The 22,130-nt window shown below is 48.4% G+C and overlaps 3 protein-coding genes across 14 annotated transcripts; 2 read left to right on the forward strand and 1 right to left on the reverse strand.

The window, feature by feature from the left end:
* Positions 1-1,020: 1,020 nt before the first annotated feature.
* Positions 1,021-4,823, forward strand: TINF2 (TERF1 interacting nuclear factor 2). 7 transcript variants are annotated; one of them, XM_079768781.1, is made up of 9 exons: positions 1,023-1,911; positions 2,058-2,162; positions 2,243-2,344; positions 2,423-2,530; positions 2,616-2,712; positions 2,885-3,347; positions 3,434-3,501; positions 3,608-3,699; positions 4,736-4,823. In XM_079768781.1, exons 1-9 carry the CDS (start codon positions 1,720-1,722, stop codon positions 4,742-4,744), a joined length of 1,236 nt encoding a protein of 411 aa, XP_079624907.1. In that variant the 5' UTR covers positions 1,023-1,719; the 3' UTR covers positions 4,745-4,823. The 7 variants fall into 7 exon arrangements, 5 of the variants coding, with proteins under 5 accessions (XP_079624905.1, XP_079624907.1, XP_079624906.1 ...); XR_013813414.1 differs by having other exon boundaries at positions 1,026-1,911; positions 3,630-3,699; XM_079768780.1 differs by lacking the exon at positions 4,736-4,823 and adding an exon at positions 3,829-4,723 and having other exon boundaries at positions 1,026-1,911.
* A 5,741-nt stretch (positions 4,824-10,564) lies between these two features.
* On the forward strand, positions 10,565-14,141 carry LOC307098178 (TERF1-interacting nuclear factor 2-like). 6 transcript variants are annotated; one of them, XM_079768785.1, is made up of 9 exons: positions 10,586-11,181; positions 11,328-11,432; positions 11,513-11,614; positions 11,693-11,800; positions 11,886-11,982; positions 12,155-12,617; positions 12,704-12,771; positions 12,878-12,969; positions 13,099-14,074. In XM_079768785.1, exons 1-9 carry the CDS (start codon positions 10,990-10,992, stop codon positions 13,282-13,284), a joined length of 1,413 nt encoding a protein of 470 aa, XP_079624911.1. In that variant the 5' UTR covers positions 10,586-10,989; the 3' UTR covers positions 13,285-14,074. The 6 variants fall into 6 exon arrangements, 4 of the variants coding, with proteins under 4 accessions (XP_079624910.1, XP_079624912.1, XP_079624911.1 ...); XR_013813416.1 differs by having other exon boundaries at positions 10,633-11,181; positions 12,900-12,969; positions 13,099-13,238; XM_079768784.1 differs by having other exon boundaries at positions 10,565-11,181; positions 12,878-14,075.
* A 180-nt stretch (positions 14,142-14,321) lies between these two features.
* On the reverse strand, positions 14,322-22,118 carry GMPR2 (guanosine monophosphate reductase 2). The gene is made up of 10 exons (XM_079768788.1): positions 21,878-22,118; positions 21,385-21,498; positions 21,150-21,269; positions 18,056-18,139; positions 17,724-17,897; positions 16,784-16,865; positions 16,588-16,694; positions 16,357-16,399; positions 15,400-15,559; positions 14,322-15,195 (listed from the first exon to the last, which is right to left on the reverse strand). Exons 2-10 carry the CDS (start codon positions 21,469-21,471, stop codon positions 15,006-15,008), a joined length of 1,047 nt encoding a protein of 348 aa, XP_079624914.1. The 5' UTR covers positions 21,472-21,498; positions 21,878-22,118; the 3' UTR covers positions 14,322-15,005.
* Positions 22,119-22,130: the final 12 nt, after the last annotated feature.

Consider the following 22,130-nt stretch of genomic DNA (forward strand, 5'->3'; position numbering starts at 1 on the left):
AGGAACAGAATATTTGAAGCAATAATAATCAAGAATTTCCCAAAATTAATGACAGACACCAAATACAGATGCAGGAAGCTCCGAAAAATACCTAGCAGAACAAAAATAAAAAATCTACACCTAGGCATATCATATTCAAACTGCAGAAAATAAAACACCAAATGAAAATCTTGAAGCCTGGGGGTAGGAGAAGGGACACCTTACCTACAGAGGAGGAAGGGTAAGAATCACAACCAACTTCTCTCCAGAAAGCATGCAAGTACGAAGAGAGTGGAATGAAATGTTTAGCATATTGAAGGGAAAAGCCCACCAGCCTAGATAGACTTCTGTATCCAGCAAAATTGTATTTTAAAAGTGAAGGAGAAATAAAGACTTTCTCAGGCAAACAAAAATTTTGTCACCAGAAGACTTGACTTGCAAGACACATTAAATTTTCTCAGAAAGGGCAACGATATAGGTCAGAAACTCAGATCTACATAAAGGAAGAACTTTACAGAAAGAATAAATAAAGGCAAGATTAAAAGGGAGATTATCAGAATGTTATACATATCCAATTTGGGTACTTTTGGGACCTCCAACTAAATGTCCCCCGGACAGCTGAATCTGTGAATCGCCTCAGACCTTGGGTGGAGGCCGGAGGGATCTGGAAGCCATTCCTGTGTCTAGGGAAAGAGTTAGCCCGTGGACAGGGCAGTTTCACTAAAGCCCTGTAAGGTAGTCAGGGCAGGTAATTCGTTCGAGCAACAAAAAATAGACACTGTGTGCCGGGTTCTGTACGTGGCGATGGAAATAAGTAGACACCAGGAAGGGTGACAAGGAGACAGACGAGTAAAACGGCCAATGAGGGGCTGGCTGGACTAAGCGCACAACAGAAAATCGAAACATGAAACTATTTTACTTTAAAAACATTTTTTAAAATTACATAATACAAAAAGAAATACAGAAAAGCACACAAATTACCCACAGTGTCACCAACCAAAGAAAACCAGGTTAGCAACCGGATGTATCCTTTCAAACTTTTAGAAGGTGGCGCCCTCTCCTGTTTGTAAAGGAAGTTCCGTTCTCACTGGAAGGCGTAGCGGCGCCGGCGGGAGGCCTGGAATGTGAGGAATTTCAGTGGGTGACGGGGATGCAGGGGACAAGCGGCCTGATCCCGCTGTACAGACGAGAAAGTCGAGCCTCAGAGAGGGACGTGACTTCTCTGCAGGTTCCGCCTCGAACGGCGGGGCCGGGAGGACCCCCACGGGCTGTGACGGGGCCTCGCCTCCCGCCCAGGATCTGACGGAAAGGGCGGGGCGGGGCGGGGCCGGCCGCCGGGGCGGGGCTCCATGGCGCCGTCACGTTCCCCGCCCCCGCCCGTGACCCATTGGTTTTCCATCACCGCCCTTTTCCGGGGCAAGAAAAACTGGTCGCAGGGCAGGAAGCGCGGGAGCCCGCGGGTTCGAGACCACGGCGCCGTTTAAGGCAGAGCGAGCGTCCTGGAACCATCGGGCCGCTAGGTTCTTCACCCCGGCTCCCGCCCACATTGGAGAAAACCTACAAAATCCTGGCGGCCTAGGGAAGGGCGCTGAGTCGGATCGCAAAGCACACGGCGCCCACCGAAACCGCCGAGCCTGAGGGCCGCCGGAAGTCCCGCCCCTGGGCGGAGTCAGAAGGCCTTTCAGGGCGGGCGGGGGCGGAAGAACCTAGGTCCCGCCAACGAGGCCGAGCGCGCCGGCCATGGCTGAGCCCCCGGGCGCCGGCCCCGCTGCCTTGCGCTTCGCTGCCGCTGCCTGCTGGCTGGTCGTGCGCCGACGCTACGTGGAACATTTCCCGCGGGTGTTGGAGTTTCTGCAGTCCCTGCGCGCTGCTGCTCCTGGCTTGGTTCGCTACCGCCACCACGAGCGCATATGCATGGGCCTAAAGGCCAAGGTAGAGCCAGTGAGCCCGAGAACAGGAAGAGGGGAAGGGGCGGGATGCCAGGATCAGACTAGGACAGACCGCTTGGGGGGTTGGGAGCGGTTGCAAAAGGGGAGCTTGCCCCGAAGTGGGAATTCTGAACTCAGTCCCATTCACAGGTGGTGGTGGAGCTGATCCTCCAGGGCCGGCCTTGGGCCCAGGTTCTGAATACCTTGCACCACCACTTTCCAGAGTCTGGACCTGTAATGCGGGACCCCAAAGCTGTAAGTGATCCCTGGAACAGTCCCCACCCACAGTTAATCCTTGGTGCCCCTAATTTGTCTGTCCTCTTGACCTTCAACAGACAGAGCAGGATCTGAAGATGATCTCGGAGGCACAGGAAGCCTTTTGCCAGCAGGTGAAGTTGCTGGCAGAGGCCCCTGTGGATTTGGCTTGGAAGCTGCAGGTGAGACTAGCTAATTTGGAAGCTGTGATATGGCTTTCTTTTCTAGTCCCCTTCTGACCTGCTTTTTTCTGTCTGCAGGAACTTGAACAAGAGTATGGGGAACCCTTTCTGGCTGCTATAGAAAAGCTATTTTTTGAATACTTGTGTCGGCTGGAAAAAGCACTGCCTACCCCACAGACACAGCAGGTTTTCCGAGGCCTAAACACAGAGGGCAGAGTGTGGGGTGGTTGGACCAAGGTCTGTGGTCATTATGCTCTCTCCCTGCCCACAGCTTCAGGATGTGCTGAGTTGGATGCAGCCTGGAATTTCTATCACTTCTTCTTTTGCTTTGAGCCAATATAGTGTGGACATGGGGTGGCCACTTCCAGGTACCAGGGCCATCTGGGAAAAATTAGAAATTTGGGGGTGGAATATGTAGCCTGAGACCTTTTGAGACAGCCAGCCCATTATAGGGGTTACATGGGCTTGAGACCCAAGGACCAGACTGAGTTTATGTGTTACTGTCTGTTCTCTTTATAAGGGACATTCTTTTCTTTCTAGAGTGCTCTGTTACTAATTCAGTGAACATGTCAGAGCCCACGGAGCCCAGTCCTCCTCAGCAACCAAGACCAGCACTCCATCAGCCTGTGCCAAAAGCCAAGCCTGGCCCACACCTTCCTCACGGAGCAGCCTCAAGAAAGCACCCAGAACCTTTGGCTGGTCACCACTTCAATCTGGCCCCTCTGGGCCAGCGAAGAACCCAGTCCCAGTGGGCATCCGGGAGGGTAGGCCATAAGGAGCGCCCCACAGTCATGCTATTCCCCTTTAGGAATCTGGGTTCACCAACCCAGGTCATATCTAAACCTGAGAACAGGAAAGAACAAGGGACACACATGGCAGTTCCAGCAGGTGATGCCAGCACGAGAACAGCCTCCACTGGAAAGTCTAAGAGTCCATCCCAGACCCTGGGCGGACGGACTGTGAAGGAGAACCCAGTTGACTTGTCTGCCTCGGAGCAAAAGGAGTGAGTGGAACAGTTGCTTCTGCCTAACAGCACATTCCTTGCCTGCTTTCCCTTCATCCCTTCTTCTTTGCTTGTTCCCACCCCAGGAATTGCTGGGACTGCCCCATGGAGCCCCTGAGACTGTCATTATCACCTCCTATGGCCAGGAAGCCAGGTAGGTGTACTGAGTCAGGACTGGATCAGACAGCCTCCTCTCTTGTGACTCTTGAGGGCCTGTGTTCACCTAGAGGAGTACTGTGATTCTAGTTTCCTTCTTGCAGTGTGTCCTCCATCTCTGTGCAGCCCTGTCATTACCATAGGGGACTTGGTTTTGGACTCTGATGAGGAAGAAAATGGCCAGAGGGGAGGAATGGTGAGTAAGGAGGAACAGAAAGCTGGGGAAAGAGATGGGGCAGAACAAGACAGAAACCCATGCTCCCTGAATATGGAGGGCTCAGGGAATGTCTCAGGTGACAGGATCTCCCTGCTCCTTTCTCTGCAGGAGTCTCTGGAAAACTATGAGAAGACAAAGTTTGACACCCTAATCCCCACCTTCTGTGAATATCTCCCCTCTTCTAATCCCAGTGCTGTATCTGCCCCTTCCCGTGACCATATAGACTCCTCTGATAGGACCAGAATGCCATCTGCATCTTGCCTGTCTCCTTCTTCATCTCTAAAGGCAGATTAGTGGGGATAAAGTGGAAGCCCAGCATTGGGTTGCTTGACTGTATGGCCCAAATTACTTTGTAATGCTTGATCATTAAACTTTGTTTGTTAAAACACTGTGTTGCTGTGAGGGAGGGGAATCAAGGCCTCTATAAGGTCAGTGTAAATCATTCCTTAGAAACATAACTGGCCTCTCCGGGGCTAAAAGAATCCCTTTGCTCTTTTACTTCCCTCGGAAAGTGTTGTTCAAGTGTATCAGAAAGCTTACCAGGGCTGAGAACCTGGATGAGAAATTTACTTTTGCTATTCTGAAAATATCTGTGTGTTCTCCCCGGGTCCGGGTGAAGCCGTGGGCCCCCGGGTCCGGGTGAGGCCGTGGGCCCCTGGATCCGGGTGAGCCTGGGTCCCGGGTCCGGGTGAGGCCGTGGGCCCCTGGATCCGGGTGAGGCCGTGGGCCCCTGGATCCGGGTGAAGCCGTGCCCCTGGGTCCGGCCGAGACCAAACCAGAGGGAGTCGGACCTGCATTACCACCATTTGTCCACCATCCAGAGCTGAGGGGTCAGTGCCGACATGTACTCATAGGGAACCGGTGGACATTGATATTGGGTCTCAAAAGAACTGTTGGTCCAGAAAGAAACTCACTACAGACTGATTCATTTGCCTGTCAGCATAACTATTATTGCTCGTCGCACATTCAACTCTTATAAGTATATCTCTAGTGACACATGATTTCGCTCATCTAGGGGAAATGATGAACAACATGGACTGATGAACAAGAACAGAACCAGAAACAAGGAGGCATCGATCGGACTATCGGGCCTCAGAGGGAGGATAGGGGAGGGTGGGGGGAGGGGGGAGAGATCAACCAAAGGTCTTGTGTGCATGCATATGAGCCTAACCAATGGTTAAGTTCAACAGGGGGTTGGGGCATCCGTGGGGAGGGGTGTGGGATGGGAATGGGGGGATGAGGACAAATATGTGACACCTTAATCAATAAAGAAATTTAAAAAAATAAAAAATAATAAAAAAAATCTGTGTGTTCTGATGCCAGAATATATACTCTGTAAATTTTCATGCTGCCAGGTTATCTAGGGGGTTAGCACTTGAATGGAGATGCTTCACAGAAAAAGTACTCACTGTCCTTGACTCCACTGGGTCAGTGCCATCTCCACCTCCACTTTCCTGCAACCAGCACCCAGACGCCAGGCTTGTGTAGAAAGCCCCAGAATCTCTACAGTCACTGGGATCTCTCTTTATAGAGATACTTAAAATATATAAACACTTAAGAGCTTTTTAGATATTCAAAGATCGCATTTAATGAAGCTGATTGTCAAAACATGATTCTAAAAGCCTACCTCTTAAGACCATGGCCATATCTAAAACATTTATGTACTGTATGAATCAGTATCCTTTTTCTTGTAGTAATCTTCAGAAGCTGAGTCTCCAGATTCCCATTTGATTATCAACTTCATTTTCTCAGCCTGCCTTCCTTGCTTCCTCCCTAGTGAGTGCGTTTTGTGGATGCAGATAGAGAAGTACAGCATTATTGCAGGAACTCTCAGGAGTGAGATGATCAAATAAAAGTCACAGCACTGGGATGAGTGAGGGGCCCACTGTAGTTTGATGCCGGTGCCTTGGGAGGGCAAAACTGCTCAGACCTAGCTCAAGTCACTGAAGGTTGGATTCACCTGCTGGGTGACACGGATGAAGGTAGTTCTCCGACTCAGCTCCTTCAGCTTAGCTGCTCCTACGTACGTACATGTGGAACGGATGCCTCCAAGTATGTCTCGGATGGTATGTTCCACATCCCCTTTGAAGGGCACCTCCACCATCTTTCCCTCTGAGGCCCTTAAAGGAGGAAAATTTTCCTTCTGGATTCCTTAAGCCAAATGACTCTTCCCCAGTCCATGTCATTAAACCCTGGTTCACCACTTTTCTCCCAAGAACTAGACCACCCAGCTCTCAGCAGCCCTGAGTTCTGCCGCCACCCTACTTGGCCACACCTCCCAAGAACCCTCAGCTCCTGGGCCTCTACACATACCTGTACTCAGCAACGCCCCCAGCATACTTCTTCATGGCTGTTTCAGAACTCATTCCGTAGAAGAGCTTGTATTTTTTGCCATCCCTCTCGACGAGCTCACCACCTGACTCACTGTGCCCAGCCAGCATGCCACCCAGCATCACAAAGTCAGCCCCTGCCCCTATCAATGAGAGGAGAGAGATGAATCTGGCCCAGATGTTCATGTGCCCACCCACCCTCAGAAGCAAACTCACACCAAATTCTAAAGCCACTAGAGATTCCCTGCCTGGCTTTGCTCTCTCTTTTTGCTGCTTTTGCTGTCTTCTGGTCATTTCTTTTTACTTTGCTCAGTTGAACAAGACTCACTTCAAGTGTTCCAAGAGCAAAGGCCTCCAACTGTAGTGTGAGCAAGGATCACCTGGGAAGTTGTAAAAAATGCAGATCTGGCCCTAACCGGTTTGGCTCAGTGGATAGAGCGTTGGCCTGCGGACTGAAAGGTCCCAGGTTCGATTCCGATCAAGGGCATGTACCTTGGTTGCGGGCACATCCCCAGTGGGGGATGTGCAGGAGGCAGCTGATCGATGTTTCTCTCTCATCCATGTTTCTAACTCTCTATCCCTCTCACTTCCTCTCTGTGAAAAATTAATAAAATATATTTTAAAAAAATATATTGAATCCTCTCCATGTTAAATATCCTCTTTAAAAAAAAAAAATACCACAAAATTCCTTAATGTGACCACAGCTCCGTGTAATAGTCAAAATCATATTACCATGACAATCCCTTTGTTCCTTTACCTCTCCATCTTGATTTCTTTTTTAAAAAATTTGTTTTTATTGATGTCAGAGAGAGGAAGGGAGGGAAAGACCGAAACATCAATGAGAGAGAATAATTGATAGGCTGCCTCCTGCATGCCCCCTAATGGGGACCATCCCAAAACCCTAGCGTGTACCCTGACCAAGAATTGAACCGTGACTTCCTGTTTCATAGGTCAACACTCATCCACTGAGCCACATGGGCCGGGCTCCATCTTGATCTCTTATTCCTTCTAATCCTCAGGCCACCTTTCACTCTCCTGACAGTCATTATGATGATGAACTACCTGAATAATAACAGGAATACTATGGAAAGACCTGCACATTTCAGACTTTATTCAAGACATCGTTAGAGAACCCCCAAAACCACAGGGGAAACAATAACACCAGAGGAAATTTTAGCTTTTGATACCTACAGCTAACAGTAAACTATACAGACTAACTCCTAGCCAGGTATCAGAGAAAGGTCTAACTCTTGGAGTACTTACTCATAAATCCTGCCCATAGTGCTCAGTGTGAGAGCATGTTCTTCCTTGATCCCTGCTCTCTGCACTCAGTTCCTTTATTCTGCTCTACTTGTCCACTGTTAGGTCTGAGTCCCTCTGCCAGGGACTGGACCTCTATGGACACCGGGTAGTAGATGGAGAAGCCACGAGAAGTTGTGGATGTATAAGAGAATCTTTATTGTAGAAGCTAGTGGCCATGTGCCATTGCTAACAAGGAGCCATTAGACAAAGTAGTCCTATACAATAGGTAGCCGCACGCCGCCTAGTTAAATCATCTTTCCCACAAAGCAGCAGCAGCCTCTGTCCCCACAGCTATTATCTGAGCAACCGCGTGCTGCCTCTAGACCAGTTGTTGGCCGCTGCCACTGCCTCACACAGCAGCAGCACCTGAGCTCTCTAACCTCAGAGTCTCAGTAGCCTCTGCAGCCTCTCTCTAGCACACCAGCTGGTCAGTAACATGTCTTATACTCTTTAGACAAAAGAGGCTTCTTTCCAAGTAGTGACCTCACTAATTTGGGTTATAGAAGGGCACAGTGTACCGTGAGATTGCTGTAACCTTGCATCTGTATATAGTCCTTGGACACCCAGGCCCTGGCCATCTGGCGTACTCTGGCATGGTTGCCAAACCAGGTAAACATAAAACTTCACACTAAAAGCTTATTTACCTCAGTTCCTTTTACTAGTACATCCGACTTTCAACAAAAAACTACAAGGCATACTAAAACAAAAAGTACACTGTGAAGAGACAGACCAACTGTCAGAACTGATACTGGACACAACGGGTCCGAGGCTGCCGGTCACTACTTGAACCAAATTAAGAAGAGACAGGCTGAATCATATATGAGCATTTATTCCAATAATACTGGTAGTATGGGGAGGGCAGTCGGTCATCCTGGAAATTCTGCTCTCATCCCCCTGGCTTGTTGAATGATTAAATACAAGTGAAAGAGAAGATAGCTACGTGCAGCTGCAAGTGTAAGAGGGAAAGGAGGGGGATAGGGTCTGCAGTCCAGCCTTCAGGAGCTCCAAGTCCTGATAATCTTCTATGATGTTACAAACAGCTCAGCCCGTTCCTGGAACCAGAGAATGGTCAGCATTCCCGAGGCAAACTCCCGGAGGGGGTCAGGGTCCAGGCACAGCAACCAAATCAAAGTGTGTCCTGTCCTTCCTTGGTCTGTTCTCAAAATGTATTTCTTTTCTGAGTAATGGACCCATAGAGGCATCTTATCTTTTTACAGCCTTGCTTCCTCCTCCAGTTTCCCAGGGTCTGTAAGAAAACTCTTATCTATAGTTAGTAAGGTGAATAACTATTAAACAACTGGCTCTATTCTCTCTCTCTCTCTCTCTCTCTCTCTCTGTCATCAATGATGAGAGAGAATCATTGATCAGCTGCCTCCTGTACGCCCCACACTGAGGATTGAACCCACAACCCGGGTGTATGCCCTTGACTGGGAATCTAACCGTGACCTCCTGGTTCATAGGTAGATGCTCAACCACTGAGCCATGCTGGCCAGGCAGTGGCTCTATTCTTATTACATGCCCTTCCTTTTATATGCCCTTCCCCCTACCAAAACCAGATTCAGATATGGCAGAGATATTGGAATTATCAGACCAGGAATTTAAAACTACTAATATGTTAATGGGTTTAAAGAAAAAAGTGGACAACATTTAAGAACAGCTGGGTAGTATAAGCAGAAAGATATAAACTAAGAACCAAAAGGAAAGACTAGAAATAAATAACACTGAAACAAAAATGAAGAGTGTCTTTGACAGGCTGATCAATAGATGAGCATGGCTGGGGAATTGATAAACCTGAATAAATGTCAATAAACATTTCCAAAATGTTTAGAAAATACAAAGAAAGGTAAAGAAAAAGACAAAACAATATCTAAGAAATGTGGGACAATTACAAAATGCACATGAGAGTACCAGGAGAAGAAAGGAACAGAATATTTGAAGCAATAATAATCAAGAATTTCCCAAAATTAATGACAGACACCAAATACAGATGCAGGAAGCTCCGGAAAATACCTAGCAGAACAAAAATAAAAAATCTACACCTAGGCATATCATATTCAAACTGCAGAAAATAAAACACCAAATGAAAATCTTGAAGCCTGGGGGTAGGAGAAGGGACACCTTACCTACAGAGGAGGAAGGGTAAGAATCACAACCAACTTCTCTCCAGAAAGCATGCAAGTACGAAGAGAGTGGAATGAAATGTTTAGCATATTGAAGGGAAAAGCCCACCAGCCTAGATAGACTTCTGTATCCAGCAAAATTGTATTTTAAAAGTGAAGGAGAAATAAAGACTTTCTCAGGCAAACAAAAATTTTGTCACCAGAAGACTTGACTTGCAAGACACATTAAATTTTCTCAGAAAGGGCAACGATATAGGTCAGAAACTCAGATCTACATAAAGGAAGAACTTTACAGAAAGAATAAATAAAGGCAAGATTAAAAGGGAGATTATCAGAATGTTATACATATCCAATTTGGGTACTTTTGGGACCTCCAACTAAATGTCCCCCGGAACAGCTGAATCTGTGAATCGCCTCAGACCTTGGGTGGAGGCCGGAGGGATCTGGAAGCCATTCCTGTGTCTAGGGAAAGAGTTAGCCCGTGGACAGGGCAGTTTCACTAAAGCCCTGTAAGGTAGTCAGGGCAGGTAATTCGTTCGAGCAACAAAAAATAGACACTGTGTGCCGGGTTCTGTACGTGGCGATGGAAATAAGTAGACACCAGGAAGGGTGACAAGGAGACAGACGAGTAAAACGGCCAATGAGGGGCTGGCTGGACTAAGCGCACAACAGAAAATCGAAACATGAAACTATTTTACTTTAAAAACATTTTTTTAATTACATAATACAAAAAGAAATACAGAAATTCACACAAATTACCCACAGTGTCACCAACCAAAGAAAACCAGGTTAGCAACCTGATGTATCCTTTCAAACTTTTAGAAGGTGGCGCCCTCTCCTGTTTGTAAAGGAAGTTCCGTTCTCACTGGAAGGCGTAGCGGCGCCGGCGGGAGGCCTGGAATGTGAGGAATTTCAGTGGGTGACGGGGATGCAGGGGACAAGCGGCCTGATCCCGCTGTACAGCCTAGAAAGTCGAGCCTCAGAGAGGGACGTGACTTCTCTGCAGGTTCCGCTCGAACGGCGGGGCCGGGAGGACCCCCACGGGCTGTGACGGGGCCTCGCCTCCCGCCCAGGATCTGACGGAAAGGGCGGGGCGGGGCGGGGCCGGCCGCCGGGGCGGGGCTCCATGGCGCCGTCACGTTCCCCGCCCCCGCCCGTGACCCATTGGTTTTCCATCACCGCCCTTTTCCGGGGCAAGAAAAACTGGTCGCAGGGCAGGAAGCGCGGGAGCCCGCGGGTTCGAGACCACGGCGCCGTTTAAGGCAGAGCGAGCGTCCTGGAACCATCGGGCCGCTAGGTTCTTCACCCCGGCTCCCGCCCACATTGGAGGAAACCTACAAAATCCTGGCGGCCTAGGGAAGGGCGCTGAGTCGGATCGCAAAGCACACGGCGCCCACCGAAACCGCCGAGCCTGAGGGCCGCCGGAAGTCCCGCCCCTGGGCGGAGTCAGAAGGCCTTTCAGGGCGGGCGGGGGCGGAGGAACCTAGGTCCCGCCAACGAGGCCGAGCGCGCCGGCCATGGCTGAGCCCCCGGGCGCCGGCCCCGCTGCCTTGCGCTTCGCTGCCGCTGCCTGCTGGCTGGTCGTGCGCCGACGCTACGTGGAACATTTCCCGCGGGTGTTGGAGTTTCTGCGGTCCCTGCGCGCTGCTGCTCCTGGCTTGGTTCGCTACCGCCACCACGAGCGCATATGCATGGGCCTAAAGGCCAAGGTAGAGCCAGTGAGCCCGAGAACAGGAAGAGGGGAAGGGGCGGGATGCCAGGATCAGACTAGGACAGACCGCTTGGGGGGTTGGGAGCGGTTGCAAAAGGGGAGCTTGCCCCGAAGTGGGAATTCTGAACTCAGTCCCATTCACAGGTGGTGGTGGAGCTGATCCTCCAGGGCCGGCCTTGGGCCCAGGTTCTGAATACCTTGCACCACCACTTTCCAGAGTCTGGACCTGTAATGCGGGACCCCAAAGCTGTAAGTGATCCCTGGAACAGTCCCCACCCACAGTTAATCCTTGGTGCCCCTAATTTGTCTGTCCTCTTGACCTTCAACAGACAGAGCAGGATCTGAAGATGATCTCGGAGGCACAGGAAGCCTTTTGCCAGCAGGTGAAGTTGCTGGCAGAGGCCCCTGTGGATTTGGCTTGGAAGCTGCAGGTGAGACTAGCTAATTTGGAAGCTGTGATATGGCTTTCTTTTCTAGTCCCCTTCTGACCTGCTTTTTTCTGTCTGCAGGAACTTGAACAAGAGTATGGGGAACCCTTTCTGGCTGCTATAGAAAAGCTATTTTTTGAATACTTGTGTCGGCTGGAAAAAGCACTGCCTACCCCACAGACACAGCAGGTTTTCCGAGGCCTAAACACAGAGGGCAGAGTGTGGGGTGGTTGGACCAAGGTCTGTGGTCATTATGCTCTCTCCCTGCCCACAGCTTCAGGATGTGCTGAGTTGGATGCAGCCTGGAATTTCTATCACTTCTTCTTTTGCTTTGAGCCAATATAGTGTGGACATGGGGTGGCCACTTCCAGGTACCAGGGCCATCTGGGAAAAATTAGAAATTTGGGGGTGGAATATGTAGCCTGAGACCTTTTGAGACAGCCAGCCCATTATAGGGGTTACATGGGCTTGAGACCCAAGGACCAGACTGAGTTTATGTGTTACTGTCTGTTCTCTTTATAAGGGACATTCTTTTCTTTCTAGAGTGCTCTGTTACTAATTCAGTGAACATGTCAGAGCCCACGGAGCCCAGTCCTCCTCAGCAACCAAGACCAGCACTCCATCAGCCTGTGCCAAAAGCCAAGCCTGGCCCACACCTTCCTCACGGAGCAGCCTCAAGAAAGCACCCAGAACCTTTGGCTGGTCACCACTTCAATCTGGCCCCTCTGGGCCAGCGAAGAACCCAGTCCCAGTGGGCATCCGGGAGGGAAGGCCATAAGGAGCGCCCCACAGTCATGCTATTCCCCTTTAGGAATCTGGGTTCACCAACCCAGGTCATATCTAAACCTGAGAACAGGAAAGAACAAGGGACACACATGGCAGTTCCAGCAGGTGATGCCAGCACGAGCACAGCCTCCACTGGAAAGTCTAAGAGTCCATCCCAGACCCTGGGCGGACGGACTGTGAAGGAGAACCCAGTTGACTTGTCTGCCTCGGAGCAAAAGGAGTGAGTGGAACAGTTGCTTCTGCCTAACAGCACATTCCTTGCCTGCTTTCCCTTCATCCCTTCTTCTTTGCTTGTTCCCACCCCAGGAATTGCTGGGACTGCCCCATGGAGCCCCTGAGACTGTCATTATCACCTCCTATGGCCAGGAAGCCAGGTAGGTGTACTGAGTCAGGACTGGATCAGACAGCCTCCTCTCTTGTGACTCTTGAGGGCCTGTGTTCACCTAGAGGAGTACTGTGATTCTAGTTTCCTTCTTGCAGTGTGTCCTCCATCTCTGTGCAGCCCTGTCATTACCATAGGGGACTTGGTTTTGGACTCTGATGAGGAAGAAAATGGCCAGAGGGGAGGAATGGTGAGTAAGGAGGAACAGAAAGCTGGGGAAAGAGATGGGGCAGAACAAGACAGAAACCCATGCTCCCTGAATATGGAGGGCTCAGGGAATGTCTCAGGTGACAGGATCTCCCTGCTCCTTTCTCTGCAGGAGTCTCTGGAAAACTATGAGAAGACAAAGTTTGACACCCTAATCCCCACCTTCTGTGAATATCTCCCCTCTTCTAATCCCAGTGCTGTATCTGCCCCTTCCCGTGACCATATAGACTCCTCTGATAGGACCAGAATGCCATCTGCATCTTGCCTGTCTCCTTCTTCATCTCTAAAGGCAGATTAGTGGGGATAAAGTGGAAGCCCAGCATTGGGTTGCTTGACTGTATGGCCCAAATTACTTTGTAATGCTTGATCATTAAACTTTGTTTGTTAAAACACTGTGTTGCTGTGAGGGAGGGGAATCAAGGCCTCTATAAGGTCAGTGTAAATCATTCCTTAGAAACATAACTGGCCTCTCCGGGGCTAAAAGAATCCCTTTGCTCTTTTACTTCCCTCGGAAAGTGTTGTTCAAGTGTATCAGAAAGCTTACCAGGGCTGAGAACCTGGATGAGAAATTTACTTTTGCTATTCTGAAAATATCTGTGTGTTCTCCCCGGGTCCGGGTGAAGCCGTGGGCCCCTGGATCCGGGTGAGCCTGGGTCCCGGGTCCGGGTGAGGCCGTGGGCCCCTGGATCCGGGTGAGGCTGAATCTCGGGCCCGGGAGAGGCCACGCACCCCTGGGTCCGGGTGAGGCCATGCGCCCCTGGGTCCGGGTGAAGCTGAATCCTGGGTCTGGGCGAGGCCGTGTGCCCCTGGATCCGGGTGAGGCTGGGTCCCGGGTCCGGGTGAGGCCGTGCCCCTGGGTCCGGCCGAGACCAAACCAGAGGGAGTCGGACCTGCATTACCACCATTTGTCCACCATCCAGAGCTGAGGGGTCAGTGCTGACATGTACTCATAAGGAACTGGTGGACATTGATATTGGGTCTCAAAAGAACTGTTGGTCCAGAAAGAAACTCACTACAGACTGATTCATTTGCCTGTCAGCATAACTATTATTGCTCGTCGCACATTCAATTCTTATAAGTATATCTCTAGTGACACATGATTTCGCTCATCTAGGGGAAATGATGAACAACATAGACTGATGAACAAGAACAGAACCAGAAACAAGGAGGCATCGATCGGACTATCGGGCCTCAGAGGGAGGATAGGGGAGGGTGGGGGAAGGGGGGAGAGATCAACCAAAGGTCTTGTGTGCATGCATATGAGCCTAACCAATGCTTAAGTTCAACAGAGGGTTGGGGCATCCATGGGGAGGGGTGTGGGATGGGAATGGGGGGATGAGGACAAATATGTGACACCTTAATCAATAAAGAAATTTAAAAAAATAAAAAATATCTGTGTGTTCTGATGCCAGAATATATACTCTGTAAATTTTCATGCTGACAGGTTATCTAGGGGGTTAGCACTTGAATGGAGATGCTTCACAGAAAAAGTACTCACTGTCCTTGACTCCACTGGGTCAGTGCCATCTCCACCTCCACTTTCCTGCAACCAGCACCCAGACGCCAGGCTTGTGTAGAAAGCCCCAGAATCTCTACAGTCACTGGGATCTCTCTTTATAGAGATACTTAAAATATATAAACACTTAAGAGCTTTTTAGATATTCAAAGATCGCATTTAATGAAGCTGATTGTCAAAACATGATTCTAAAAGCCTACCTCTTAAGACCATGGCCATATCTAAAACATTTATGTACTGTATGAATCAGTATCCTTTTTCTTGTAGTAATCTTCAGAAGCTGAGTCTCCAGATTCCCATTTGATTATCAACTTCATTTTCTCAGCCTGCCTTCCTTGCTTCCTCCCTAGTGAGTGCGTTTTGTGGATGCAGATAGAGAAGTACAGCATTATTGCAGGAACTCTCAGGAGTGAGATGATCAAATAAAAGTCACAGCACTGGGATGAGTGAGGGGCCCACTGTAGTTTGATGCCGGTGCCTTGGGAGGGCAAAACTGCTCAGACCTAGCTCAAGTCACTGAAGGTTGGATTCACCTGCTGGGTGACACGGATGAAGGTAGTTCTCCGACTCAGCTCCTTCAGCTTAGCTGCTCCTACGTACGTACATGTGGAACGGATGCCTCCAAGTATGTCTCGGATGGTATGTTCCACATCCCCTTTGAAGGGCACCTCCACCGTCTTTCCCTCTGAGGCCCTTAAAGGAGGAAAATTTTTCTTACTTTTTCCTTCTGGATTCCTTAAGCCAAATGACTCTTCCCCAGTCCATGTCATTAAACCCTGGTTCACCACTTTTCTCCCAAGAACTAGACCACCCAGCTCTCAGCAGCCCTGAGTTCTGCCGCCACCCTACTTGGCCACACCTCCCAAGAACCCTCAGCTCCTGGGCCTCTACACGTACCTGTACTCAGCAACGCCCCCAGCATACTTCTTCATGGCTGTTTCAGAACTCATTCCGTAGAAGAGCTTGTATTTTTTGCCATCCCTCTCGACGAGCTCACCACCTGACTCACTGTGCCCAGCCAGCATGCCACCCAGCATCACAAAGTCAGCCCCTGCCCCTATCAATGAGAGGAGAGAGATGAATCTGGCCCAGATGTTTATGTGCCCACCCACCCTCAGAAGCAAACTCACACCAAATTCTAAAGCCACTAGAGATTCCCTGCCTGGCTTTGCTCTCTCTTTTTGCTGCTTTTGCTGTCTTCTGGTCATTTCTTTTTACTTTGCCCAGTTGAACAAGACTCACTTCAAGTGTTCCAAGAGCAAAGGCCTCCAACTGTAGTGTGAACAAGGATCACCTGGGAAGTTGTAAAAAATTCAGATCTGGCCCTAACCGGTTTGGCTCAGTGGATAGAGCATCGGCCTGCGGACTGAAGGGTCCCAGGTTCGATTCCGGTCAAGGGCATGTACCTTGGTTGTGAGCGCATCCCCAGTGAGGGGTGTGCAGGAGGCAGCTGAATTGATGTTTCTCTCTCATCGATGTTTCTAACTCTCTATCCCTCTCCCTTCCTCTCTGTAAAAAAAAAATCAATAGAATATATTTAAATAAATAAATAAATAATGCAGATCTGCAGCCCACTTTCCAGAGCTGGATTTTGTAACGCTGAGGGCATTTACATTGCCCAACAGCCAGCCCAGGGGCTGGTGCAGATGGTCCTGGCCCACACTTGGGAGAGTCCATATCAGAGTCTCGGCTGGCTTACCCCGATGACACCACCACAGGCTTCAGGATCACGAGTTCATATTATGAAAGAACCTGAATGGTTTCCCCAGCCTTTCTTAGCCTGATCCTAGACCCTCAAAGGTGACGCATCCTCTCCTATAGGATCCTCCTCCTGTGCCCTCACAGTTTCCTTACCGAAAGCCTTGGCCACATCCCCAGGAGAGCTGCAGCCTCCATCCTGCAAAGTAAGAAGCAACGTGAAGAAACAGCATGGATTTCCCAAGCCCTCTCAGCAGTGTCCCCACAGTCCACCTCAAAGCTGACAAGAACCCAGGAGTCCTGATCCACCTCTATCAGAGCTTCCATACCCAGTAGAAAACCCAGATGTTTGGCAGCCTCATACCCTGCTCTGCCCTTGGACCTTACTGAAATGATGTGGCCTTTGAGGCCATGAGCAGCATCTGCACACTCCATCACTGCACTAAGCTGTGGATACCCGACTCCAGTTTTCTTCCGGGTGGTACACACAGAGCCTGAGAAGAACGTGACAAGGATGAGAGAGAAGTGCTCCATAGCTATGTGCCACTAAAGATAGCCAATGGCCCCCAATAAGCCAGCTTACCTGGTCCAATTCCCACTTTGATGATGTCAGCACCAGAGAGGATCAGCTCTTCTACCATCTCTCCTGTTACCACATTCCCTGCCTAAGAGCAATCAAAACAGCATTCTTAGGGTCAGAAATGAAGAGGAAGTTATGTGCTCTCATATATAGCATGCCTGGATCAGGTCCTTCCAACATTATTACAAAGAAGGGTACCTGGGTTCCCTCTGCTGGGCCCTCTGAGAGCTTTTAGACCAGCCACTTCAAAGGATCCTGCTTCCCCAGCTGAGGTAAGGGGGTTAGTCACCAGTGTCACTGTTGCATTAGGGTGAAGCTGGGGTCCAACTGGACCAAGATGAAATTTGATTTACCAAAGAGACCCAAAAATTTCCTGCCCTTAAGCTGTTAAGTGATAAAACCTCTCTGACTTAGGGAAAAGGTGAAGGCATGATGATGAAGGCTATATACCCATCTACATAGCAGCATTTGCTTCTTTTTGTTTTGTTTTGCTTTTTTGTTTTGTTTTGTGTATTTGCTTCTAATGAACAGAAAAGAGAGCTCCTTCAATGCTGTGAGGAAAATGAGGTCTTATCATTCCCCTAAGCTTGTAAAAAAATAAAATGTTACATGTGATCCCTTTAATAGGATTGTAGTTTTATGTTCATTTCGGTAGGCAGGTAGATAAGTATCACAGATATGTACAATGCATAAGCACATGATTTGGTGAGTAATGTTAGGAACACTGGATTTACAAAGACAATGTATCAAGGGTCAGAGATTGCAATGACCAATAAACATTTTAAGCATGGAACCTTGGATAATCACCTAGTAACATGATTAAGCAGACCAGGAAAATCAAAATGCAGCAGAGGAGAAATAAACTGATGCAACAAAAATAGAGTGGCACAAAAGAGGGGAAGAAGGAGAGGAATGTACTAACTACAGAGTAATAGAAACATACCATGATTGTGTGTCCAGGGAAACGTTTCCGTACATCCTTTACAAATTCAACAAAGTGTTCAGAGTAGCCATTTGCCACGTCCAGACATATATATTTCATCTGGGGAATAGCTTCCAGGATCTGTTCTAGCTGCTCAAAGTCAGAAGAGCCGGTGCCTGAGCTGGCAGCCAGATGCTGTGGGAGAAGCAGGGGCATTGGCATGGGAGGCATTAGACAGCTGTGGCATGTTTGAAAAGACCTGATGAGCAGTCTAAGAGTTGATCCCCAGGAAGCCAAGAAAAGATTCATGGAAAAATGAGAAAAGGAAGGGATCACAAGAGGGCCAGTATTACCTCAAGACAGTCGGGATTCTGGCTGGCAAACTCTTTCCACTGCTCCAGGCTGTAGTGTTTGTGGACAGCAGTGAAGAGGGAGAACTGAGAAGAAAGAGCCATCAAAAAGGAGAGAACTTTATTAGGATTTCTTTTTCTAGAAGGAGACCTTTATACTATTCTGTCTGAGGGGAAAAAGGACTGAGGTCTGGAAAGAAAAACTTAAAGAATTTAAGGGATTGAGGTGAGATTTTTAATTCAACCATTTGTCTCCCTACAAATCTCAGTAGGACTTTGTACCATAGCTAGTACTGTCAAACACTTCCACCAAAGCACTAAGTTATCTGGTTTGGATTTCACCTGCCAGCACATACAGTGCTTCTGACTTAAAAGGTGACGGGTAAAAAAAAAAAAAAAAGGTGACAGGACAAGCTGTTGGTGCAATAGGACAAGGAGTAGACAAGAACCATGAAGACGCCGGACAGAGCCGGTGTCTGCCTACACTGACTCGGCCCTTCCTTCTATGGTAACCTGGTAGAACTAACCTGTTTTTGGTATCTCTGGTCAGTTTACTCACAGCAATTCAGTGAGTCTAAATGCTCAAAAAAGGTGCCCTGGCTGGGTGGCTCAGTTGGTTAGAGCATTGTCTCATGCGCAGGAAGGTTGTGGGTTCAATTCCCAGTTGGGGTATATACCTGGGTTGCAGGTTTGATCCCCTGGTCAGCGCATACCTAGGAGGCAACCAGTCGATGTGTCTCCCTTACATTGATGTCTCTTTCCCCCTTCAAAAAACTATATATATAGTTTTAGAGATAAGCGTCACGTCTCACAGTATAAATAATAAATGCTCACAAAAGGTAAGGCCTTAAGTTTAATGGAGCCAATTAGATGCTACCCCATCCTTTCTCCATCTCCACTGGAGTAAAGGACAAATTTTCTTGAGACATGGACCAACCTGAAAAGTTTATTTCATTCTATCTATTTCAGTCAACAAAGTTCAAGGATATAATGACTCACTGGACTTGTATTTTCTAGCTCAACAAATTGCAAACAATATCCCAATACTTTGAGAAAGGCATTCAAAGGCCACTGTGAATGCTGGTGTTTGTGCCTTAAAAGTGCAGGCATGCAAACAGATGAGACAGCAGTTGACTGAGACAGCACAAGTCTTGCAACTGGCAAGAAATCCAAGGAAGCCATGCATCAGCCAGCAGTAAGGAAGTGTTACTGTGTTATACTCAATCAGAGATCACCACCAGCACTACCTAGCTGGTACTGAATTCTGCTCTCAGCAACACTCTGCCATCAACATGCTGACAAAGGAAAATCACGCTAGGAGGTCGGCAGACCTTGGAGATAGTGTCGCATGATAAGCACATCCAATTATATACCAAACTAAAGATCTAAAAAAGATTCATGCTTGCACTCAACCTTTTTATTATTACTGTGAGACGTGACGCTTATCTCTAAAATCTGATTTCTTTAGCACTCAACAGTATTTAAAAGCCAGTCTCAACACAAAACATCAAAACAATGCCCACAAGTTCCATGTGTTACAGCATGTCTATTAACACTGAAGTCAGATTCACCATTCCTCAACTCAACAGGCAACAGCAGGATTCCTAAATAGTTAGTGCACAGCAACAGCAATACAGTACTAAAATAATAACTACCAACCTCAGAGGAATGACAGCAGACATTCCAAAGAGACTTAACAGCAATCCAAAATAAAGAAAGGGAGATGAAGTCCTGAAGGTTAACAGAGCCTCAAGCAGCAACAGAATCCCATCAACCAAGGGCTATGTGGATTAACAGAAGAGTGCATATGTTCTCAAGAGTACGCAGAGTAACTACCTTCTCAGCTACAAATATAGAAGCAGGTATTATTACTGACAAGAGTAGCATCTACTTTGAAAGTGAACAATAACCTGTATATAAGAAAAACACTCCATTTTGGGCACATCCCACAAACTCCCAGGAACCTACGACTTAAGATTAAAAAAAAAAAAAGAATAGGCATATTATAAAATTAATAAGCTCCTCTCTAGGATCTCCTAGTTAGGAATTTTTAAATGCTCAAAATGTATTTAGTTTCTGGACTAAAACAGTGAATGTTTAGTTTTCTAACAATGATGTAACAGGAGAGATGCATGTGACTTGAAGGGGGTGACCTGGGGCTGGGAAAAGTTGGCAAGGTGTATAAAACTGCTGCACAAGCCCTAGCCGGTTTGGCTCAGTGGATAGAGCATCGGCCTGCGAACTGAAGGGTCTCGGGTTCAATTCCAGTCAAGGGCACATGCCCGGGTTGTGGGCTCAATCCCCAGTGGGGGACTTGCAGGAAGCAGCCGATTCAATAAAAATATATATATATATATATATATATATATATATATATATATATATGTATTTCTTTATTGATTTCAGAGAGGAAGGGAGAGGGAGAGAAGGATAGAAACATCAATAATAAGAGAGAATCACCCATCGGCTGCCTCCTGCACACCCCCTACTGGGGATCAAGCCCGCAATCCAGGCATGTGTCCTTGGCGGGAATCGAACCTGGGATCCTTCAGTCCACAGGCTGACGCTCTACCCACTGAGCCAAGCCAGCTAGGGCTAAAAATATATTTTAAATAAATAAATAAGTAAAACTGCTGCACAGGCCCGGCCGATGTGGCTCAGTGGTTGAGCATCGACCCATGCACCAAGAGGTCACTGGTTCGATTCTGGTCATGGCAAATGCTGGGGGTTTCAGGCTCAATCCCCAGCAGAGGGCATGGAAGAGGCAGCTGATCAATGTTTTTCTCTCATTGATGTTTCTCCCTCTCTCTCTAAAAATCAATAAAAACATATCAATTGATCAGGGGAAAAAAAGTGTGAATACACTTTTTTGGGACACACTGTATATCAGAAAAATAGGATCAAAACTTAGCTTTGAATCTCATTAACTTACATGGCTCTTTGAACTTATCAGATACTGGAGAAAATAGAAAATTGGAGCATCCAGATTGTTAATTGCCAGAGAGTTGATCTGGGATGGGGATGGGAATGCAAATAACCCTGCAGTCAGTCCAAAGAGCTGGACACCACTGAGGAAGCAGCATAAGCGAAGGCCTACCTTACAGAGGACCTTGGCCATTTCAAAGGTGCCCACAGTATCCATATTGGCAGCAATGATGGGGATCCCAGTGTACATCTGCTTTGAGTTGCGAAATGAGAAGGATCTTGTGAGATCCACCTGCAGATATGAACAGGAAAACTGAGCATTTCATTCATCCAAGAAACAAGTACTGCATGAGGAAAGATACCAGGAGTCTTTCTCAGTCCTGGTCCACCAGGGGAAGCAGGCTCACCTCACTTCGAGACTTAAGGGTACTGCGTTTGGGCCTCAACAAGACATCCTTGAAGTCCAGTTTGACGTCGTTGTCTATGTGAGGCATGGCGGGGGCTCCGGGGTAGCAACGAATCTGAGGGTTGGAAGGTAAGGAAAGACGAGACGGGGGAGCTGAGTCAATAACAAGCCTTAATGCCCCGTTAGGGCTGGCGGCGGGGCTCATCTCTCTCCTCGCTTAAATTGTGCAAAGTCGGGGCATTGGTCGAGGCGTGGTCGGTCCCTGAAGACTGCCATCTCCGACCGGTCCCACGGTCGCGATTACCCTCGGTGTCTCCATCCCAGGGGAGAATAGTTGGGAGGGAATCGTGAGTGACCCTAAACAGGTACATTCTTTACACTACTTTTCCTTCTCCCTCCCCTGCAAAAAAAGTAATGAGGTAAGAGAGTGATTGGGGGGCGAGAAGGAATGGGGGAGGGGTCCCACAACCTGTTTCCGGAATAGGGGTACTCACTTCCTGTGACCGTGGCCAAGGTGGCAGTTGACCGAAGTTCCCCTTGCTTGGCAACTAACCTCGTGCAGCCCCGCTAAGCCTTGTGGGCCACGCCAACAGGTTCCGCTAATTGCGGGCAAGAACGATTAACTGAGGAATTCCAGCTTCGGCGGCGGCTGTGCGAGATCTTCTGGTTAGCAGAGTTCAAACACTGAGGTTGCCGTTGGTCTGAGAAGCAGACTACAACTCCCAGGGTGGAACGCGCGGGGCTGCC

This window comes from Cnephaeus nilssonii (assembly GCF_951640355.1).
Source record: "Cnephaeus nilssonii genome assembly, chromosome: 4".
In the NCBI taxonomy this organism is placed as follows: Eukaryota; Metazoa; Chordata; class Mammalia; order Chiroptera; family Vespertilionidae; genus Cnephaeus; species Cnephaeus nilssonii.

Coding starts and splice junctions, on each gene's coding strand:
- TINF2 (XM_079768779.1), top strand. CDS start 1,720: ATGGCTGAGCCCCCGGGCGCCGGCCCCGCTGCCTTGCGCTTCGCTGCC. Junction 2,163..2,242: donor TAATGCGGGACCCCAAAGCT/GTAAGTGATCCC, acceptor GACCTTCAACAG/ACAGAGCAGGATCTGAAGAT. Junction 3,502..3,607: donor TCCTATGGCCAGGAAGCCAG/GTAGGTGTACTG, acceptor TCCTTCTTGCAG/TGTGTCCTCCATCTCTGTGC.
- LOC307098178 (XM_079768784.1), top strand. CDS start 10,990: ATGGCTGAGCCCCCGGGCGCCGGCCCCGCTGCCTTGCGCTTCGCTGCC. Junction 11,615..11,692: donor ATTTGGCTTGGAAGCTGCAG/GTGAGACTAGCT, acceptor TTCTGTCTGCAG/GAACTTGAACAAGAGTATGG. Junction 12,772..12,877: donor TCCTATGGCCAGGAAGCCAG/GTAGGTGTACTG, acceptor TCCTTCTTGCAG/TGTGTCCTCCATCTCTGTGC.
- GMPR2 (XM_079768788.1), bottom strand. CDS start 21,471: ATGCCTCACATAGACAACGACGTCAAACTGGACTTCAAGGATGTCTTG. Junction 16,695..16,783: donor CAAAGTGGGAATTGGACCAG/GTAAGCTGGCTT, acceptor CGTTCTTCTCAG/GCTCTGTGTGTACCACCCGG. Junction 15,560..16,356: donor GGATGTGGCCAAGGCTTTCG/GTAAGGAAACTG, acceptor TCTCATTGATAG/GGGCAGGGGCTGACTTTGTG.